Source organism: Colossoma macropomum, unplaced genomic scaffold, assembly GCF_904425465.1.
Source record: "Colossoma macropomum unplaced genomic scaffold, Colossoma_macropomum, whole genome shotgun sequence".
Classification (NCBI taxonomy): Eukaryota; Metazoa; Chordata; class Actinopteri; order Characiformes; family Serrasalmidae; genus Colossoma; species Colossoma macropomum.
In genome coordinates, this window is record NW_023494793.1 from 8,092,260 (window position 1) to 8,110,903 (window position 18,644).

Below are 18,644 nucleotides of genomic sequence, written 5' to 3' on the forward strand. Positions count from 1 at the left end.
CATAAAGATCTTTCTCTGCCTTATCCATCCACATAACATTATTTCAGCAGTCTTCTGGCTAATCCAGGTGGTCTTTAGGAAACTATAAATAGGCAAAAATGTTTTTCCTAGAGAGTAGTGGCTTTATCTGTGTTATCATTCCATATATACTATACTTGTTCAGAGTTTGCCTCATAGTGGACTCATGAGCACTGACATTAACCAGTGTAAGAGAGGCCTGCAAATCCTTAGATTGCTTTAAAGGTTTTTATGATCTCACTGAATATTATAAGCATTACTTTTGAAGTAATTTTTTGGATTACCACTTGTCGGAAGGGTAATGGTGCTGAATTTTCTCCATTTGTACACCATCTGCTTAACAGTGGTTCGGTGATGTCCAGACTCTTCAGAAATTGTTTTGGAACATCTTCCACCCTAATGAGCATTGCCAGCTTTTTTTTCTGAGGTTCTCAGAAATCTCATTTGTCTGAAGCATGGCATGCACCAAGAACTGGTGGTAAAGACCAGACTTTGATGTTTTTTAAATAGGGTAGGGTCAGCCACACTCATGATTGTTATCCAGTTGATTGAACCTCCTGAAACTAATTATTACCTATACCATAATAATTTTAATGAAATGTTAAGAACATTTAAATAATTGGATGTGTTTTCAGAGTATTGAATTTTTCCGTAAAATGTGCTATATATGATATATGTGCTATATATAGACTCTCATGTAACAAAAAAAGAACTGGGTAATCCATATTCATGTCTTACCTTCGAGATTGTGAATGATGCCGATGGATAAATGCCAGCAAAAGTTTTGATAACTGGATGTAGGAAGTTGGCTATGAAGACCTATTCAATTTTTAGTTTGAATGCAGTTTAATAGTTATAGATACTTTTTAAAAACCCACCCAAATCATGACAGACTAGCCCAAATTTTGTCCACTCGTCAAAGCACTTTTTTGGCACCCAGTCCAACCAAAATCTGCTCAATTTGGTGGGAAACTTCACGATCTGGCAACACCACTTGAGTCAGGTCAGGGATCTCTCTTAGATGTAGTCTCTCAGTTCTCTCCAGCCTTAAATATCTTTCTTTAATTTTCTCTGTTTATTAGATTAAATTGGATTTAACAAGCAGATAATTTCAAACATGTCACTGTAGGAGTAAGATTTGATGTGGCATGTGATTAAAATATTCTCTAGTGAAGAGTGCGGTGCCTCTTGGCCTGGTTGCTGGGGTTCTGCAGAGGTTGTGGGTGGGAGTACATTACCCCTGGCTTAGCTTGAGAGCGAGAGAGTAAGCGTGAGTGTGTGCGTGTGTGTGTAGGAGCAAACCTTCAGAGCTGTTTTGGAATTTGGCTGCTGCATTACCAGCAGGTTTCGCAGATCCACCTGATCCAGCTTGTCTCTGGGGCCCCTCCACTCACCCAGCAAGCAGTAATCTCTGGATCAAATACTCACCCCTTAACTTCAAAGTTACGAAGTCTAATGTAAGGAAAGAAGTAGTATCATATAGCAAACATTTGGACGTGCTCGATTGGACGTTTTACTCAATATCAATGACATTATGATCTAAAGGCTTATGTATCCTTGAAATTTGTTTTTAAGATAAAAATAGTTGATCAGCAGTATTGTGAGGTAGGGTGGGTCTAAACAGCTCTGTTTCCATATGAGGTATTTCTAAAAGGCTATTTATACTTTTGCATCTGCGTATCTGCAAACGTGCAGGTGTTGTGTGCAGATGTTCATGTAGCTGTCTACCAACATACTTGCATGTTACATGAATGTGTGTCCTAGGGGGCAGTGTTCAAACCAGAATGTACAGAAAATGAGGTGAAAAGTCTCTTTTTCACTCCACCCAGAATGCTGGATTCACATAAATACAACAATGCAGCAGACATCCTTCACAATAAAGCATGTCTCTGCTCACCAAAGACTCAACTTTCACTCAGTGAAGACAACACAATGGAGTTAAAATCAGGCAGTGGAGATGTTGAGGAAAAACAACACAACAAGCTTAAAATCGAAACCTAATCATTGTAGGCTAAAGCATACTGCTGCTGCTGCGGCCATCAAAATGTTACCACTGATGACTTAAAACAGATTGGCTATGCCCTTGCCTCAAACCGCTCCATTTTGATTTTGCACTGGTTTTGGTGAGCCACTCAGCGTTTGCTTGGTGCAAAGCTCTGCAGATGACGCGTAGGTTATTATTGTTTTAAAATATAGAACAGTCAAACACAGTAATAGTCAAAAATAAAGAAAAAACTTGAGTCTATGACAGTTTGTCTATTGCTACATGACGTAGACAAAATACTACTAATGTGTTCGTGTTGCTACATACTGTGACTGCGATATGATTTGCAGTACATTCGAACCTCATGTGAATCCATAATATGACATGGTTTAAAACTCTCCTGCATTATTTTGGCCAGAATAATCTGCTCTTGTTTCAGTACATGAACACCTTCATTAAGCAAAACACCCACAGATACACTCTAAAAAAAAATACAGTGATTGGTTAGATGGCTAAATTAGCGTATTGTAATCTTCTTTGCTGTCGCAGATACATAAAATATTGTGCAGTGTATAGTGTCCAAACTATTGACTGGTTCTGTACACTAACAGTAATGACAGCTGGCTAAAAATGATGATTTCAACACGTTCCTCTGTGAACATCTCCAGACGGCTTACATGTGTACTCTGTTATTAGTGATGAAACATGCGTCATGAATGAAGTGTGGGAAAACATTTATTAAAGTAATTAAATGTCATCAATGATGTTACCCTCCTGCCATAGATCATATGAGCAGCTCGTGGTTGTAACTCATATACATGTAGTCTCCAGGCACCCTGCTCTGTGATTGCTCTTGACAATTTTACAAGCAGAATGCAGTCAGTGTTATCTGAGGCACTGTCACAGCTTGCTCCTAGCTAGATTTAGGACTGCCAAGAAGACAGCCATAAAAAGAAACACTGGCATACACAGGCTCAGAACTGTGTGATAGAGAATTTTGTAAAATGAAAGAAGTATAAATTACTTTTGAGTGTTGAAATAATTTAAAGAAGCCATATCCTACATTTTCTAGCTTTTTTTTTTCTTTACTTATCATGTGGGATACTTTATATAATTTTTGACAAGTTTATGTCCCAAATACAATGATAATTAATTTTTTACATGACCATTTTGCAACATCTCTTGATTTTTGTTTTCAGTGAAAACAAGTACTAGATATTGCTGAGATATTCCTTCACTGCATAAAGAAGGAGAAAGTGAAAGGAAGACAAGTGAAAAATAAACAGGAGTTTCCAAAATTGGAATTCAAAGATATTTTAAATGAAATAGAGAAAATGGCACACCTAACTTGCGTGCAAGACCTGATGTAATACCAAACTGTCACCATCAGATAAATGGCTTTAGACTTCTGACTTAGTGCTATGAGTCTATAAGGATGAGAAGCTGTCAAGAAGTTGTTACTGAGAAAAGGAAATAGATACAAAAGAAAAACTTTGCAAATCAAGCAATAAAGCTGATGGCATTTTCAGAGCAATAGACTGACCACCCCAGAGTTCAGACCTCAATATCACTGAATGTGTTTGGGATTACTTGGATTGTGAGAAGCAGAAAATGTAACCAGCTTCTAAGACTGAACTTTGGAGGTGTCGAAAAATAACCCTGCAGATCTCTTTGAAAAACTGAAAGCAAGTCTCTCAAACGAATGGAAGCTAAGAGTGGACACGTTAAATACTGAGAAAACTGAAATATTTAGTTGTTGCAGCTTGTCTGTAATTTTCTATCAAATATTTACTGTATCTCCTGCGTTCTGCCCTATGAATGCCAGGATAGGCTCCAGCACCCTCCTCGACCCAGAAGGATAAGCGGCTTAGAAGATGGATGGATGGATAAATGGATGTTTTCTGTGTCTATTGGCTGTTTTGTCTGGAAAGTAAATAAATGAAGGGTGGTCTCTGATGTTTGCACAGTACTGTATATAAATTACTTTTGTTCTGATTGGTTGCCCTTTGTGGTGCATCATTCAAAAAACAGTCTGGGCTGAAGCAGTGTGAATGGGTGGGGCTAAACTGCCATAGGATCAATAGGCGGACGTATGTAAATATGTTAGTTTACATGACATCAAAAAAACTGTAAATTCAAAACAAGCTGCTTTACAGCTTCGTTTCTGTATATGGACTGCATGGATTGGTGAATGAATATTATGTTTTAAAGTATTAACAGCATTTAAACAAAATTTGTTTTTCCTGGTATAGAACACATCATCCCACACTCTGATTAAAAGTTCTTCATGCTGTGTCAGAGTGCTACATGTGAAAAGTACGGTATGGTGGAGGTGTGTTTAGGCCATGTTTTGTACACAAAGAACTTTGAGAATAGTGTGAGAGACTGAAAGTGATTCTCATCGATTTGCTAACGTACATTCTGCTCACTGGTGCCCAGAAGCATCAGCCAATTCATCCATTCATGTGGAAGTGCAAGCTGCATATTGTGTGCTTGATGAATGCCTGTCATCCCTTTCACTCAGCTTCTGATTTCTTTTTTGTGCTCTCTATCTCTCTCTTTTCCCCTCCCTCCACGTTGCTTGCAGACTATACCATGCAATACTCTATACACACTGTGTTCTATTATGGGCCTCAAAGTTGACTGTGAAGTGGTTTGTAGTTGTGACCAATTGGTCATTATTATTTATGGCAGTGTAAGCTTAAATCACTTGATATATGCCGTCCTAAAACCTGCAGCACTGTTTCAACCCCTGCCCTGTCTGACGGTTGATGAATGTGTTTTTCCTTCCTAAGTACATAATAAATTATTGTGTTTTTCAAGGCTGAATTGTTGTTCTGACACCACCTTGATAATTCCTCACATAAGTCCCAGCATTGTGACTCGTTGTTTCAGTCCAGTTTCAGTCATTTTAGTGTGGTCAGCAGAGAACATGATTTGAGAACATGATTTTCACTGTTTTTGGCCATGTAGTTTCACAGGACCCCTCTGTTCGTGGAACATAGTTTCTGAATTTTGCTGCCGGTTGTTACTAACTGTGGTCTTGCAGTCAGAAAGACTAACAGCCAATTTCAGGTAGAGTTGCTGAGTGTACTTCTGAGTTGTATGACGAGTTTGCTTGCTGTAATTGACAAATTTCTTTCTGGCATAGGTGTGCTCGCCATCAAGGCTTTCTGGAGTTCCCTAGTGAACTTTCAGCCTTCAAGATAAAAACAAAGTGTCTCATACTGTGATGCTAGAAGATCTGGCTAGTTTGCTACAGATCATTCTCTTTTCATGGATGAGTGTGGATGCAGTTGAGGTGGGCAGTATGACAAAATGTTATCATTATTGTGATAAATGACTTCATGATATGCTTTTCTGAATATATCATGGGTATCATCAGTACTGAGTCCATTCTCAAAAGATATTTCTGAGGACTGTAGGTATCAGACAATCCACTTGCACAAGGAAGTCAAAAGAAAATAACTGAGAAATCGTTCCACTGTGAGAAGACAACTCGGCACTGTGAGTCTGAGAGGATGTGTAGCTGTCAAGTAACTGTTACTAGGAAAAAGAAACAGACAAAAAACTGAACAAAGGAGCTGCTGGTGTAGTCAGAACAGTGGACTGACCACCTCAGAGTCCAGACCTCAACACCTCAGTGAATGTGTTTGGGATTACTGGGATGGTGAGAAGCAGGAAAAACTTCTGACTGAACTTTGGAGGTGTGGAAAAATGTCCCTGTAGGTTTCTTTCAAAACTGAAAGCAAGTCTCCCAAAAAGAATAGAAGCTGTAATAAAGGCAAAGGGTTCCCATGCTAAATACTGATAGCTTTGATATTATACTTAAGCAATAGAACACAAGAGGGAGTGTGTTATCGCGAAATAACATCACGGGTGTGATTTGGCCGTAGATCATCACAGCTGTGATGTTATAGCGATAACACACGACCTCGAGTGTTCTATTGCTTTTATACAACAGGTAAATAAATAAAGCAAGAAATAAATAAATTGGGCCGTGAACGTGGCATTTAATATGTTTTAATGTTAGCAATTCATTCCGCTAAATTATAGTTCCTTAACAAGTAGCTTGTTGCTACGTCAGAGTAATGAGCTCAGCTCACTCGCTGCACAGCCGGCCGTTCATTCTCCAGCTCCTTACACAGACCAACTGACAGTTTGGGAATTTAGTGTAGTCTCATCTTCAGAGTCTGACCAAATCGGCTGTCGGTCAAATGTGATTTTAAAAGTATCCATTTTCTGTTTGTGCGCAAAGTAAGAAGTAAAAACATTGAAATGGCTTGAGTGTCTCCTACAGCTGTCAAAGTCGTTGCTTACCAACGGCGTCTCAGCGGAGTGATACAGCGTTTGTGAAAAAAAAGTGATGTTATGGCAAAATAACAGCACAGTTAGAACGCTGCTCAACCAATCAGCTTGTGTGGCCGGAACTAACTGTTGTATAATTAGTGTTGGAGTATGCTGTGTAATTTTCTATTAGTATATATACTTTTTCATTAAAAAATGAAAAAAAAAACTTCATTCTTAATGTCCACTTTGACTTGAAATGAAATCAGTGAAAGGTGGTCTCTGACATTTGCACAGTTCTGTATTTTTGCCAGATTGCCCACGCTTACATATCAGCATTATGAGCTCTATGGATGGGGACGCTGTTTCTGTGTCATTAGCAACTAAGTACTTGCTTTTTTGGCTTTATTCTCTAGGCAGTTCATGGCCACTGAGGAAAATGCCAGTGGGTGACAGTCACTTTCAGTCACTCCCTCTCTTTCTCCTTCACTGGGTGGCCAGGAAAGATACGAGCTGCCTTTTAAAAGGAGTCATCCTTATCAGAGTCACCCAGTGAGAGAGAATGAGTGAGAGAGAGAGTGAGAGAGAGTGAGTAAGCACAGTTTCAGTGCTGTATTTTTTTATGAAAAACCATATAAAGCATCAACTGGGCATCAACCGAAATGTGGAAAGCAACCTGCCTAGACACAAAGCAGCTCGTGGGTTGCCAGCATCAGTTCTGAGTCATCCAGAGCTGGCCATAAAAAGCTGGAAGAGTATTTTAGCATGATCTGTTCCCCCTCACCTGAGTGACTGTGTGTGTCGGGATCGAAGGTCTTCTTGGCTGTCATGGAGCTGCGAACTTGGCGTGAATAACTCCCACATACTTGGTGTGTTTCCAGTTCCAAGTTACAATTTTGGACTGTCCTGAACATGTTTCAGAGAGCAACCAGCAAAAACAAACCCCAAATCACCACTATAGTAACACCACATCTACAAAGTTTGCGAATATTGTGATATTTAATCATTTATGTGAATTAATAACTGATGAATAAGCTTAAATGTGGCCTGTAAAAGAGTTAATAAAATGTTTGGCAATGTTCTGCCAACTAAGGTACTGTTCACCAAGAGCTAAACCATAGAAACAAAACATATCGTGCTTTGTTTAAGACTGCCCAAAATTTTGAGCTACAGTAAATAATTTCCAATTAAAAATAACTGATATAATGTTAAAAAATGTAGATTAACATTTTAACGTTCTAGTTCACTAGACAGGCTGTGAAAAGGTTCCAGGACGTGTGTTTGGCATGTCTTCATGTAAAAACTGTTAAAAATTGAATTATAATTACCCAGTTACGTAGTTAGTTAGCTGATGTATGTAATGCTGTGACCGGACAAGCTGCTGAATGTTCAGAAGTTTTTGAAGTAGCTGATAAGTATTTCTAACTAACAGAAACTGATACAGCTGAAAATAGTGCAGCAAGTACTGCAGGAAATCACTTACAGTGTAAACCGTGAACAGTGTGTCCTCAGGGAGTAGTTTGGGTTGTCAGAACATTGAGGGAAAGCTACCGTTTACTAAGAGGTGTGTAAACACAAAAATCTGATCTGCACAAGATTTGAACCAGTTTCAAATGTGATGTTAGATCAGACACATGTATGATATGTGATCATGTCACTGTAATGAGATTGGCCAGATCGGATGTCATGCTATTTTTTTTAATCACTTCAGTACATATACATATGTTCACATTACAATTGCTTGCCTTGATTATCTGATCTGAATTCCTTACAAATGTGTGAACAAAAAAAAATCTAGATTTTTTTAGATTTATGCCACTTTCATGTGGTCCTAGATGCATGGCTATGCAAACGTAATGAAAATAGATCAGAATTCATTTTGTTTTGTTTTTGTTTTGTGTTTTTTTTTACCTTTACATTGCATATGCACATATGCAATGTAAAGGTAAAAAATGTTTACATGTTTTTATCATTTTAAAGCAACTAAAAACACAAGCGCTGCTTACTGCTGCTCGTCTCACACTGACTGAACTCACGTGATGCTCGTTGTCATGGTAATGTCTACACTAAATGGTACTTCATGCATGTGTATAATTTTGGATCAGATTACTTGAAGTGTGCATGTAAATGGAGATTTGTCATCAGATTGTTCAGTAGAGTGTGCGTATAAACACCTCAGTCTTAATCTATATTAAGGATTAGCAAAAGTCTTTGTATGTAAATATAGGCACTGAGGCAAAAACTGTGTAATGTGAACAAAGCCTACTATTCTAATTTAATTAAAAAAACAAAAAAACTGCTTTGGTTTTACGCACCACCCCCTTTGATCGAAGGCCATGATCTTTTCCCTTGCGGTTTTTTATGTTCTTGATGACCTAGGATTCTCTAGAAGGTGCTAATGGTCACAGAGATGTTAAATATAAACCCCCATGCATGGGCTTGTCATGATCAATACCACGACGTCAAAAAGACAAAAGCAGCAGTGTGCGGCGCACTCATTTCACCTCCCTCCCCCACCACACGCAGGCCTTTTAATGCCGCATCTGCCTTTCGTCCATGAGAAAAGAAAATGATTTGTAACGAAGGAGCGTGGTCTGGGCAAGCGGCGCCTGCATATCGATCCTGCTGGGCCGGCATTGCAGGAGCCCTTTATAGGCGAGCCCAGTTAATCTCCTGATGCTGATCGATACTTTTTAAAGCAGGGTAATCATCACACATGCAGCCATGGCCACCGCTCCAGCCACTGTTTGTTTGCCGGTGTCTGGCCATGCTCTCAGGAAGGAAACACTCTATCAGTCATTAGCTTCGAGGTTACACTCAGCCGCAAAACAAGTGCTATAGATCACTTTGAGGCTGGGGAGCTGAATTGGCTGCAGTTGTGAGCTCGTATGTGCTGTTATTGTTCTGTTGCTGCTGATTCTAGTGCTACGCATGGACCAAACAGGACACATTATTCAAAAGAACAGTGTAACAGCTTCCTCTTATTTCCCACTGAAATGCCTGCAGTCAGTACACAGTACCAGTCAAAAGTTTGGACTAGGCCTGTTACGATAAATTTTTCTTCTCATCATATACGGCTATTAAAGTACTATTCAGTAAAGCTACAGTGGCTGATAAACACGCTTTATAATTGTTGATACTTACTATCTTGCCAATGAGGACGGATGCAGCTTAAGCTCAAATAAACAAATGTTACTCAACACTGCCCTCTAATGGGGTTATAGCACCAAGTCAGCAAATATAGCGCCAGTTGTTAGAACTTTTATTTTTTATGTAAGATGTGCCATGATGTGTCTCAATAAACACTTTTTTCTACTTTCTGTTATATATATATATATGCATTTGCCTGAACAGTACGGATGAGAAAACTACCAATTCACATTCTGTTACTATGTAGACATATGGCTATGAAAGCTAACAAATGTGAAAATTAATTGTGATCACCTCAAATAATTGCAATCAGACAATTGTGTAATAATTGTGAATGGCCCAGTTTGGACACACCTGATTGTATGTATGTTTTTCATAAGCTTAAAGCCATTTTAATTTAAAGGCATATGCCTAAATGCTAGAAATTAGTCTCTAAGACAAATACACTGTAAATAATGAAACTGATGCATATGTATGAAAAATAACAGAGAAACTGTAAAATTGTAAAACTGTGAAAATATGGCTGCTGTGTCAAATGGTTACGCTTTACTGTGTCTAAATATTACACGTAAACATACTCAGGTAAATAAAAGTCAAACGTAAAGGGTTTAAAGGGAGGATCCACCAACGTATCTGCATAATTAAATCATTAATATGTAAACAAAGTCATTGAGAGTGGTTTGATGTGAAACGGGCCGGTCTAGAGAAACTTAACGAGTCAAAATTATTCACAGTGGTGGTGATAGGAACCAGGCGTCTAAAGAGTTGAATGCTTAGAAACTAATTCACAGAAAGTTACATTAAATAGTTACGAATGTGATGCCTAATGCCCGAGACTTTGTTTTACAATAATTTTGAGAAGATTTTTGCTTAAAACATATTTAAAAATACTCTCTTTGGCAGAGAAATATGTCAAGGGTGTTGTAAGGCAAAACAGTAACCAAAGAATTTTTTTACCATTTTTTTTATTGACCTAATGTAGAGAAATGTAAGTTATTTTAGTTTTTATGGTTATTTTTATGGTTATTTTAGATAATAAATGAAATGTCTATACTTGTGTTGTAGACATCGCAACACCTGTTTATTATCATCACCACTGTAAAGATATCCAAGTGAGTATGTTTTGCAACATTGCACGTACTCAAGCTTGTATAGTTATAAAATTTTATTATTTTTATTTAAAATTATTATTATTTATATGTGATGTCACCAGCAGGGCTCTGTAAAAAAAAAAGAGAGAATAAAAAGAGAAAAAAATCCTGTTAACCTTTGAGATTTATAATCTTTGAAATACTTTGAAGTTCTAAATGAAAGTGTGAGAGAAAGTAGTTTTTTCTTGGAAAAGTAATTAAATAAAAGTAAAAGAGTACAAATATTCAGTTTACACTTTAGTATAACAAGTATGGTTTTCTCCCTGGTATAGTTTATTTCCAAAAAATTCAAATAAACATTTTTAAATGCCTCCCAACAAGCAATCTTCAGAAACTACAATCTCTGCAAATCACCTCAGCAGAACCTCATATTTGACAATATACAGTAGCCCTTGCTACAAACACACACACACATATATACACCGATCAGGCATAACATTATGACCACCTCCTTGTTTCTACGTTCATTGTCCATTTTATCAGCTCCACTTACTATAGAGGTGCACTTTGTAGTTCTACAGTTACAGACTGTAGTCCATCTGTTTCTCTACATACTTTGTTAGCCCCCTTTTACCCTGTTCTTCAGTGGTCAGGACCCCCTTGGACACAGAGCAGGTACTATTTGGGTGGTGGATCAATCTCAGCACTACAGTAACACACATTAACGCCGTGTTAGTGTGTGTTGTGCTGGTACGAGTGGATCAGACACAGCAGGAGTTTTTAAACACTATGTCCACTCACTGTCCACTCTATTAGACACTCCTACCTTGTCAGTCTACCTTGTAGATGTAAAGTCAGAGACGATAGCTCATCTGCTGCTGCACAGTTTGTGTTGGTCATCCTCTAGTCCTTCAGCAGTGGTGACAGGATGCTGCCCACAGGATATATATATATATATATATATATATATGTGTGTGTGTGTGTGTGTGTGTGTATATATATATATATATATATATATATATATATATAGATATATATATATATATATATATATATATATATGTGCGTACAGTTGTATCTTCTCATCAAGAATGATCTACAGTGGGTAAAGCTGAGTCAAGGCAAAGGGGAGCTATTTTAAAGAATAGAAATTTCAATTTTAGTTTTTTTTTTTTTTTTACTTTCTCACTACGTAATGTATTTTTCATTTATTTCATAGTTTTGATGTTTAGATGTCTTCACTATTGCTCTAAAATGTGTGACACAGTAAAAATAGAGATAGGAAAATTGTTCTCCGAGTAGGTGTGCCTAAACTTTTGACTGATACCTTATAACTGATAAGTAATTCTACTCCACTTTTTATAATGTGTTTGCTTATTTGCAGTGATTTAAATGTCGATAACATTTGTTTCTACAGTGCTTTTATATACCAGGATCTGTCTACAGTAAGTGCTAAGAGCAGAGCTGGCTGTGCTATCATTTTGCAAATGCATGCATATCAGAGGCATTTAGTGGGCTGTTAAGTGGGTTTTAATGCCTACTGCTGTCAGGGTAACCCCACTCAGACCATGAGCAATGCAGCAGCTTTCCTTTACAGCCATCAGTCAGCTAAGTGCACTGTACCCGTGTGCCTTGCAGGCCCAATAAGGACACCACAGGAGAAGTCAGTGAGTCTGGAGCCTCCGTAGTGAAACATGCCCTCAACCCTGGAAAACCGTTCATGCAAGTACACTACCTTAAGGTAAGTGTGCAAAAGCTAACCTTAAAGGCCTAAGAAAGTAAAGGCATTAGCTTGGGCAAAACTGTGTGAGTTAACCTGACCTGTAGTGCGGCAAAGAATTAATCATGTTCTGGTTGTTGGTCTTGTACCTGAAATTATTTGAGCCATTTTAACATCTGCTCAGGGTTGCAGTGAGGATTGTGTAGACTGAGAGCTTTTATATTTCTGATCTATTTCCAAGGGTTACTTTCTCCTGAAGTTTCTGGCTAGTAAGGTGGGTGAGGACGAGTTCTTGAGCTTCTTCAGACTTTTTGTGAGAGGATTCCATGGCCAGCTTATTTTGTCTCAGGTACTGCAGTTTTAGGAATTACATTGCTTGTCATCTTTTGATATTTGAATTTTCTGACTGTTTTCTCTTAATTTCTAAAAAATATAGTACTGTACAAAAGTCATTGAACATTCTTTTGTTTCATGGCCAAGCCACCATTAAGTACAAGTTATTCACTCAAAGCAGAAAACTGAAAATAACAGAAACACATTTAGCAGAAGATTGCTCAGGAGCACCAACAACAATCTAATATATTTTTTTCAGTGTTTAGTCTGTCCACCCTTTACCTTTATTACAACTTCAGTTCTTTTTGGGTGATTTACTTTGTTATTCAAAGAAATCTGCAGGGATAATTTTTTCTACACTTCCAAAGTTCAGTCTTAGAAGGTGGTTGCATTTTCTGTGCAGCACCAGCAGCTTCTATTCGCAAATTTTCTTCTTTTTTATTGCTTTTGTTTTCTCAGTAACACTTTCTTGACAGCTACACATCCTTTCAGGCTCTGTTGACATGAACAGAAACACCTGTGGATTTTTTCAGATCTGAAGCAAGAGTAGAGCTTGATTTGCTTCTCTCTTACAAAGCTTGAAGTGCTGTTTATCGGATGCTGACAGATTTGGTTGTCCACCAGGTCCCATATTGCTTTTAATTGTCTTTTAATAATTGTTTAAACTCCAGTGGAAACTATGTTGTTTTCCACTATTTTTCATTTGACTTTCTCCTTCCTTATGCAACTGGATTATTTTGTATCTAATTTTCTCTGAAATATCTCCGGAAAAATGAATAACTTGTACTTAACGGCCCTTTCGACTGGAAATAAAATAAAGATGATGTTTGATTTTCGTACATTACTGTACCTGCAGAGGTATTGTTAGTGTAAAACAGCTGTTTGCTAACGCTCAGACTGTGTACTAAGCTTCAGTACTCAGCCTTATGATCATCAAAATGTCTTCCTTGTTACTTAAGAGTGTGGTTTGACAGCTTTCTTTTCCGAACATATTGAAAATTATTTGCCTCAAAGCTAGCTGAAACATTTCAGTGCTGACAACACAGCAACAGGATGAAATCTGTGGGGTTTGGTGTGATTCTCAAGGTAGTACTGTTACAAATACTGCTATAAATATTGATCGTGATATTGTGTTCCTCAGTGGAAACCTGGTTTGCCTTTAAAATGTTGTTTTTGAAAACTAACATAGAAAGCATGCTGTTTTATTTAGAAGAAATGAAATTCTAGGCTTTCCCAAACTTCTGATGAGCAGCGTCCACATCTACATACAGAGAGTTACATGCTCATGACCAGTATATGAGCAAAAATGTGTGCATTTCTTACATTCCTCCTATAGAGCTTATGGCTTTGGAAATGTACCTACTCCCTTGCTGCACTGATTAGCAAAGACATTCTGAAATACCCTTGGCCCACGCCAGGCACCCGAAATGTATGCAGGACTGTTCCATTCACTGGAAGGTTTATTGGATTTGATTAGAGATGGAATTTTTTCATGTCCACTCTCTGAGACCCACACTGGCAGGAAGGAGAGGTGGGTGGGGAAAGCAATGGGTGTATATTTCAGACGGACCATAATTGTACGTTGCATTTGCTGACTCTCTGATTGTCTCGTGTAGGATTTCCTTCAGATGTTTCTGGACACATTCCCAGCTTTGAGCAGGTAGGCATGAGCTCTGTTAACATCGTGACTGCCGCATACTTTATTATTCCACTGCCAACAAATGGTTTCTAATGCAGGTCTCCATTATCACCACTGAGTTATTGACCTATCCATGCTCCGCCTACGAATTTGTTCTTTCGTAGCAACTGTTGCTAGGTTGGAAAAGCTTTACAGACTAGTGGCAAAAATCCCATTCAACCTAAAGAGAAACTGTAGCACACCACTCAGTTTTTGTTTGTCAAAATACCTCAAATTTGCAATATGTTATCATTATTATGAATATTTATTTTGTATGTGTTTAGCAGGCTATACTGTTAGGATAGATGAACAGAGTTTTTGTCACAAAGTTTAGTCAAGCATACTTTTTAAATGATTTCATTGTGGTGCCTACTTTAGATTAGCTGTAACAACATGCAGTGTGGCAGCATGGCATTTGTAACCAGAAAAAATTTGCAAATGACATCAAATAAGTTTTAATCCAGAACGGTGCAGCACAAGCAGCAAAACCTCTCCCAGACAGCATTGCAGAGTAGCTGCAGAGTCCCCATTCAGTCCCCATTGTTGTGTAATGTGTAAAGTGTGCAGTGGATAACAAATGCCTTTACTGAGCATCAGATGAGTATAAACATGCTTTGATCAAATTATGTTTTATGATGATTTATCATTTGAGCACAGCTGTTATATGTTTGAATAAGGAAATACAAGCTAATCTGCTCTAGCTATCACTATAGCCTAGCCTACTTGGTGGCTGTGTTTAATCCACAACATTATTTCCTTCAGGATGTAGTACTACATTCATTTCAAATAGTTAATAGGTTAGTAAAGTACAGTACAGAATTTGAAGAATTTGATAGAATTCAGTTTGTATAGCGGTATTAACAGTCTGAGTAACAAGGATCTGAGTAACAATTGGCTAGTGAAGTTGCTGTACTGAACTGAGGAGCGGCTCCATCTCTGTTAAAGGGGAGTAGTCAGTTTGGCTTTTTCTTAGCATCAGAAGGTGCTGCATCCTGTCAGAAGTTTAAAGAAACATGTTTTTATGCCATCAAAGCCAGTTCAGAGAAAAAGGCAAGAAAAAAATCACACCAGTCTCTGGGCATGGTTCAGAGAGGACTCACCTCTCAAGAATCACTGCAGTGACATGACTCTCTCATTCAGTCACTCCCATTCACTTGCTCAACAACTTCAAGCTCTCTCACCCATGCACACAGAGTTTATCCATAACCATCCACTTATGCACCTCCTTCAGACTTGCAGTAAAGCAGTCTTACCAGCCGGGCCCCAGTAGTAGTTGGAGTTTCATTTAATAAGTTTACATTTTTAGAGTTGATTCTGAAGCAACCAGAAAACTATCATTTTTAACCGAAAAGTTCACAGAGAGATAGAAGAGACACGGAATGAATGAAAAATGAATTTACCTCTGAACTCTGCTGAGCTGAGACAAAGATTTTGTAATCTTGTCAAGCAACCTCTCTTTCCATCAGCTAAAGCAGTTTTAGCTCAGTTACAGGCAGCCTGTCTCAGTTCAGGTTTTCTGAGTGTCCACAGAAAAGAGTTCCTGTCTGGATTAGTTGCTGTTCAAACATCCAAACTTTAAAGCCTTCTTGAAATCTTCTATCTTGAAGTGTTTTGAACACACATTAATATTTCTCGGTGCAAATGCAGTTCAGGTTATTTCATTTTTAAACTTACCTCTTTCACAGGCATTCGGTAGTGTGGGGTAAAAAAAAAATCATGCACACGGTTCAACAGCACAAATTGGCATACTGACTGACTCAGAATAAAAGTTTCGTGAATTGCACAGAAATCGTAGATCTTTACAAAGTTACAAAACTAAATGACCCATGGTAGATAAGGGGGGATGGTCATGCTGGGCTGTGCCGATATAGCCATGCCTCCACCAGCTTTAACAGTCTAAATGAACTCTGGGAGATGTTGGAATCATGCTTTATTCGTTCTTGAATTAAAAATATCAATATCTCTAGAAGTATACTAAAACTTTCATGATTTTTGCTCTGAATGTTTATTTATATAACTGAAAAATTGAGCAAGCCTAACTGACAGTGTGACTGGACTTTAAATGGTGGTACAGTCCCTTCCCCCGTATGCAGAACAGTGGGAATATGCATAACCAGAGGGTTTTTCTAACTTGAAACTTGTGTGTATAATGTGTCTGACAGGATTTTACTTTGCCGATTTTGCAAAGTTTTTATCTGTCCAGTATCATTGTGCACCACTGTTTCTTTTAAGGTTGAATGGGATGTTTGCCAACATTCTGTAGAGCTTCTCAAACGTCACAACAGTTGCTTAGAACAGTTGCGTTTGTGGGCGGAGCATGGATATGGAAATTATCATGTGTGAGCCATAGAATGTAGGTAATTATAGAAGAATGCACATTTCTTTATTTTCAGACCTAATTTAAACCTATTTAATCATAATTAAAATTAAGTCTGACAGAACATTTGGCCAGGAACTGCTAGTTATCCTAGTAGTTCCATTTCCCAACTTGTAATTCTGTTTTTGCTTTCGTAAGAGCAGACATGCTGTTATGATTAAGATTGGGCTGTCTAAAAATGCAAAGCCTTCCATGCAGTCTGCCGTAACTGTGTTTTGTGGCCGGTGGGAAGACGTGAAGCATTTTGGGAGTTTTTTTCCCAGGGAACATCGCGTCTGGGTCCAAACAGCTGTTGACTCCTGTATTGAGCTGTCAGTTCAGGTGGCTAAGTCCAAAGACCCAAACCCCATCCTCCCAGCACTAATCTGGCCCATTTAGTCCTCTGCTGACCAAGTCAAAACAAAGGGGGAATTTTGTTGTTTGAAAAAATTACAGCATGCAACAGTCTCTCCATTTTTCTCTCTTTCATCTCAGTTTATCTGTCTTCCTTTTTTCCTTTCACCCCCCTGCATTCCCTCTCGCTTTAACCTTTATCTGAACCCTGTCTCTTCTTTTGAGTCTGTGTAATTTGGCTTATCATGATCTCCATAGTTTCCATGTCCTCATTAAAGGTTGAGCAATGACTGATTGAAGTACATTAGAGTGATACATTTAGTACATTATCAATCGGACGTTGTGATTACATTAAAGAGCCCATATCGTAGAAAGTTTGATGTAGTATGTAAACATTGTTACAAGATTCTAAATGTTCTCTCCTCAGTCCATATACCAAAATTAAGCTGCATGAACAGCCTGTTTTGAATGTATTGCTTTTGTGATGTCATGAAAACACATTTACATATGTTGTGTATACCAGTTGGGCCGATAGCAGTTTAGCCCCAGCCATTCAAGTTATAAGGAGTGGTTAAGTCTTGACTGCTTTTTGAATAAATACAGCCATTCAGAATAAAAGTCATTTAAATATGTGAGTCTTAAAAGCACAGTAACTGAAGGGCCTGTGTAATTCTAAAGGATAAAGAGAGGTTGGAAAATGGTCATATAAAAATGAATTATTACTGTTTCTGGGACATAAACCCATAAAGACATCATAAGAGGACCTTACATGCAGCCTAATAATCCATTAATAATCTGTCTAATACCTCTATCGGAATATAACGTGTCCATGTATATACCTCTGTCGGAATAGACTAGTCTGATCTAGTCTCAGAACATGACGTCTTCCTCTCGGACTTCTTCAATAAGTACATGTGAAGTACATTTTCCTGAGTCTGACATCATTTTAAAGCAATTAAAAACACAAGCACTGCTTACTGCTGCTCGTCTCACTCTGACCTGACTCACGTGATGCTCGCTGTCATGGTAACATCTACACTAAGTGGTACTCTACCCACGTGCATAATTTTGGATTTTCGGATTACTTGTAGTGTGCATGTAAACGGAAATTTTCCATGAGATTGTTTACAGTAGAGTGCATATAAACACCTCAGTCTTAATCTGTAATCGGAATGAATTCAATCAGATTGGCAAAAATCTAAACAAAGACACTGAGAAATAAAAAACAAGAAAAACTATAATAATAGTAATAATAATAATAATAATAATAATAATACATTTTATTTATATAGCACTTTGCATGCCAGTGGCAGCTCAAAGTGCTTTACAGACAGGTGACAAAAAACAATTTCTTGTTATATAAGAAATTATAAGTATTAAAATTTAGAATCATGAGAAAATGGCACAGATCAAATTAAAAGATAAATACCACGAGACATAGAGTTTTAATTAAATGCTAAGTTAAAGAGAGATTTTTAAGTAGGATATGGGCCCTTTTAAACTTCTGCAGTGTACTTTCCATAAAAGTAAGGCATTTGTGATTTTGTACCGTTGAACATTTAAAACTGGCATTGAACAGATTTCAGCATGGCTCAGATTTTCATTCTGATGATGGGTGATAGACTTATTTGCATATGTGCCCTATTTCGGTATCTGTTTTATTCACACAGTAC

General features: G+C 37.9%; 1 protein-coding gene across 5 annotated transcripts in view; it reads left to right on the forward strand.

The window, feature by feature from the left end:
- LOC118813169 (aminopeptidase O (putative)) overlaps positions 1–18,644 on the forward strand; it is a 116,309-nt gene that overhangs the window by 33,920 nt on the left and 63,745 nt on the right. For 3 of the 5 annotated variants that reach the window (XM_036578359.1, XM_036578362.1, XM_036578360.1), the window contains exons 8-10: positions 12,169–12,271; positions 12,492–12,599; positions 14,200–14,243. In XM_036578359.1, the coding sequence (XP_036434252.1) occupies positions 12,169–12,271; positions 12,492–12,599; positions 14,200–14,243 (255 nt within the window). Of the gene's footprint in view, positions 1–12,168; positions 12,272–12,491; positions 12,600–14,199; positions 14,244–18,644 lie in introns of those variants that run through there. The other 2 variants (XR_005007610.1, XM_036578361.1) reach the window with 2 other exon arrangements.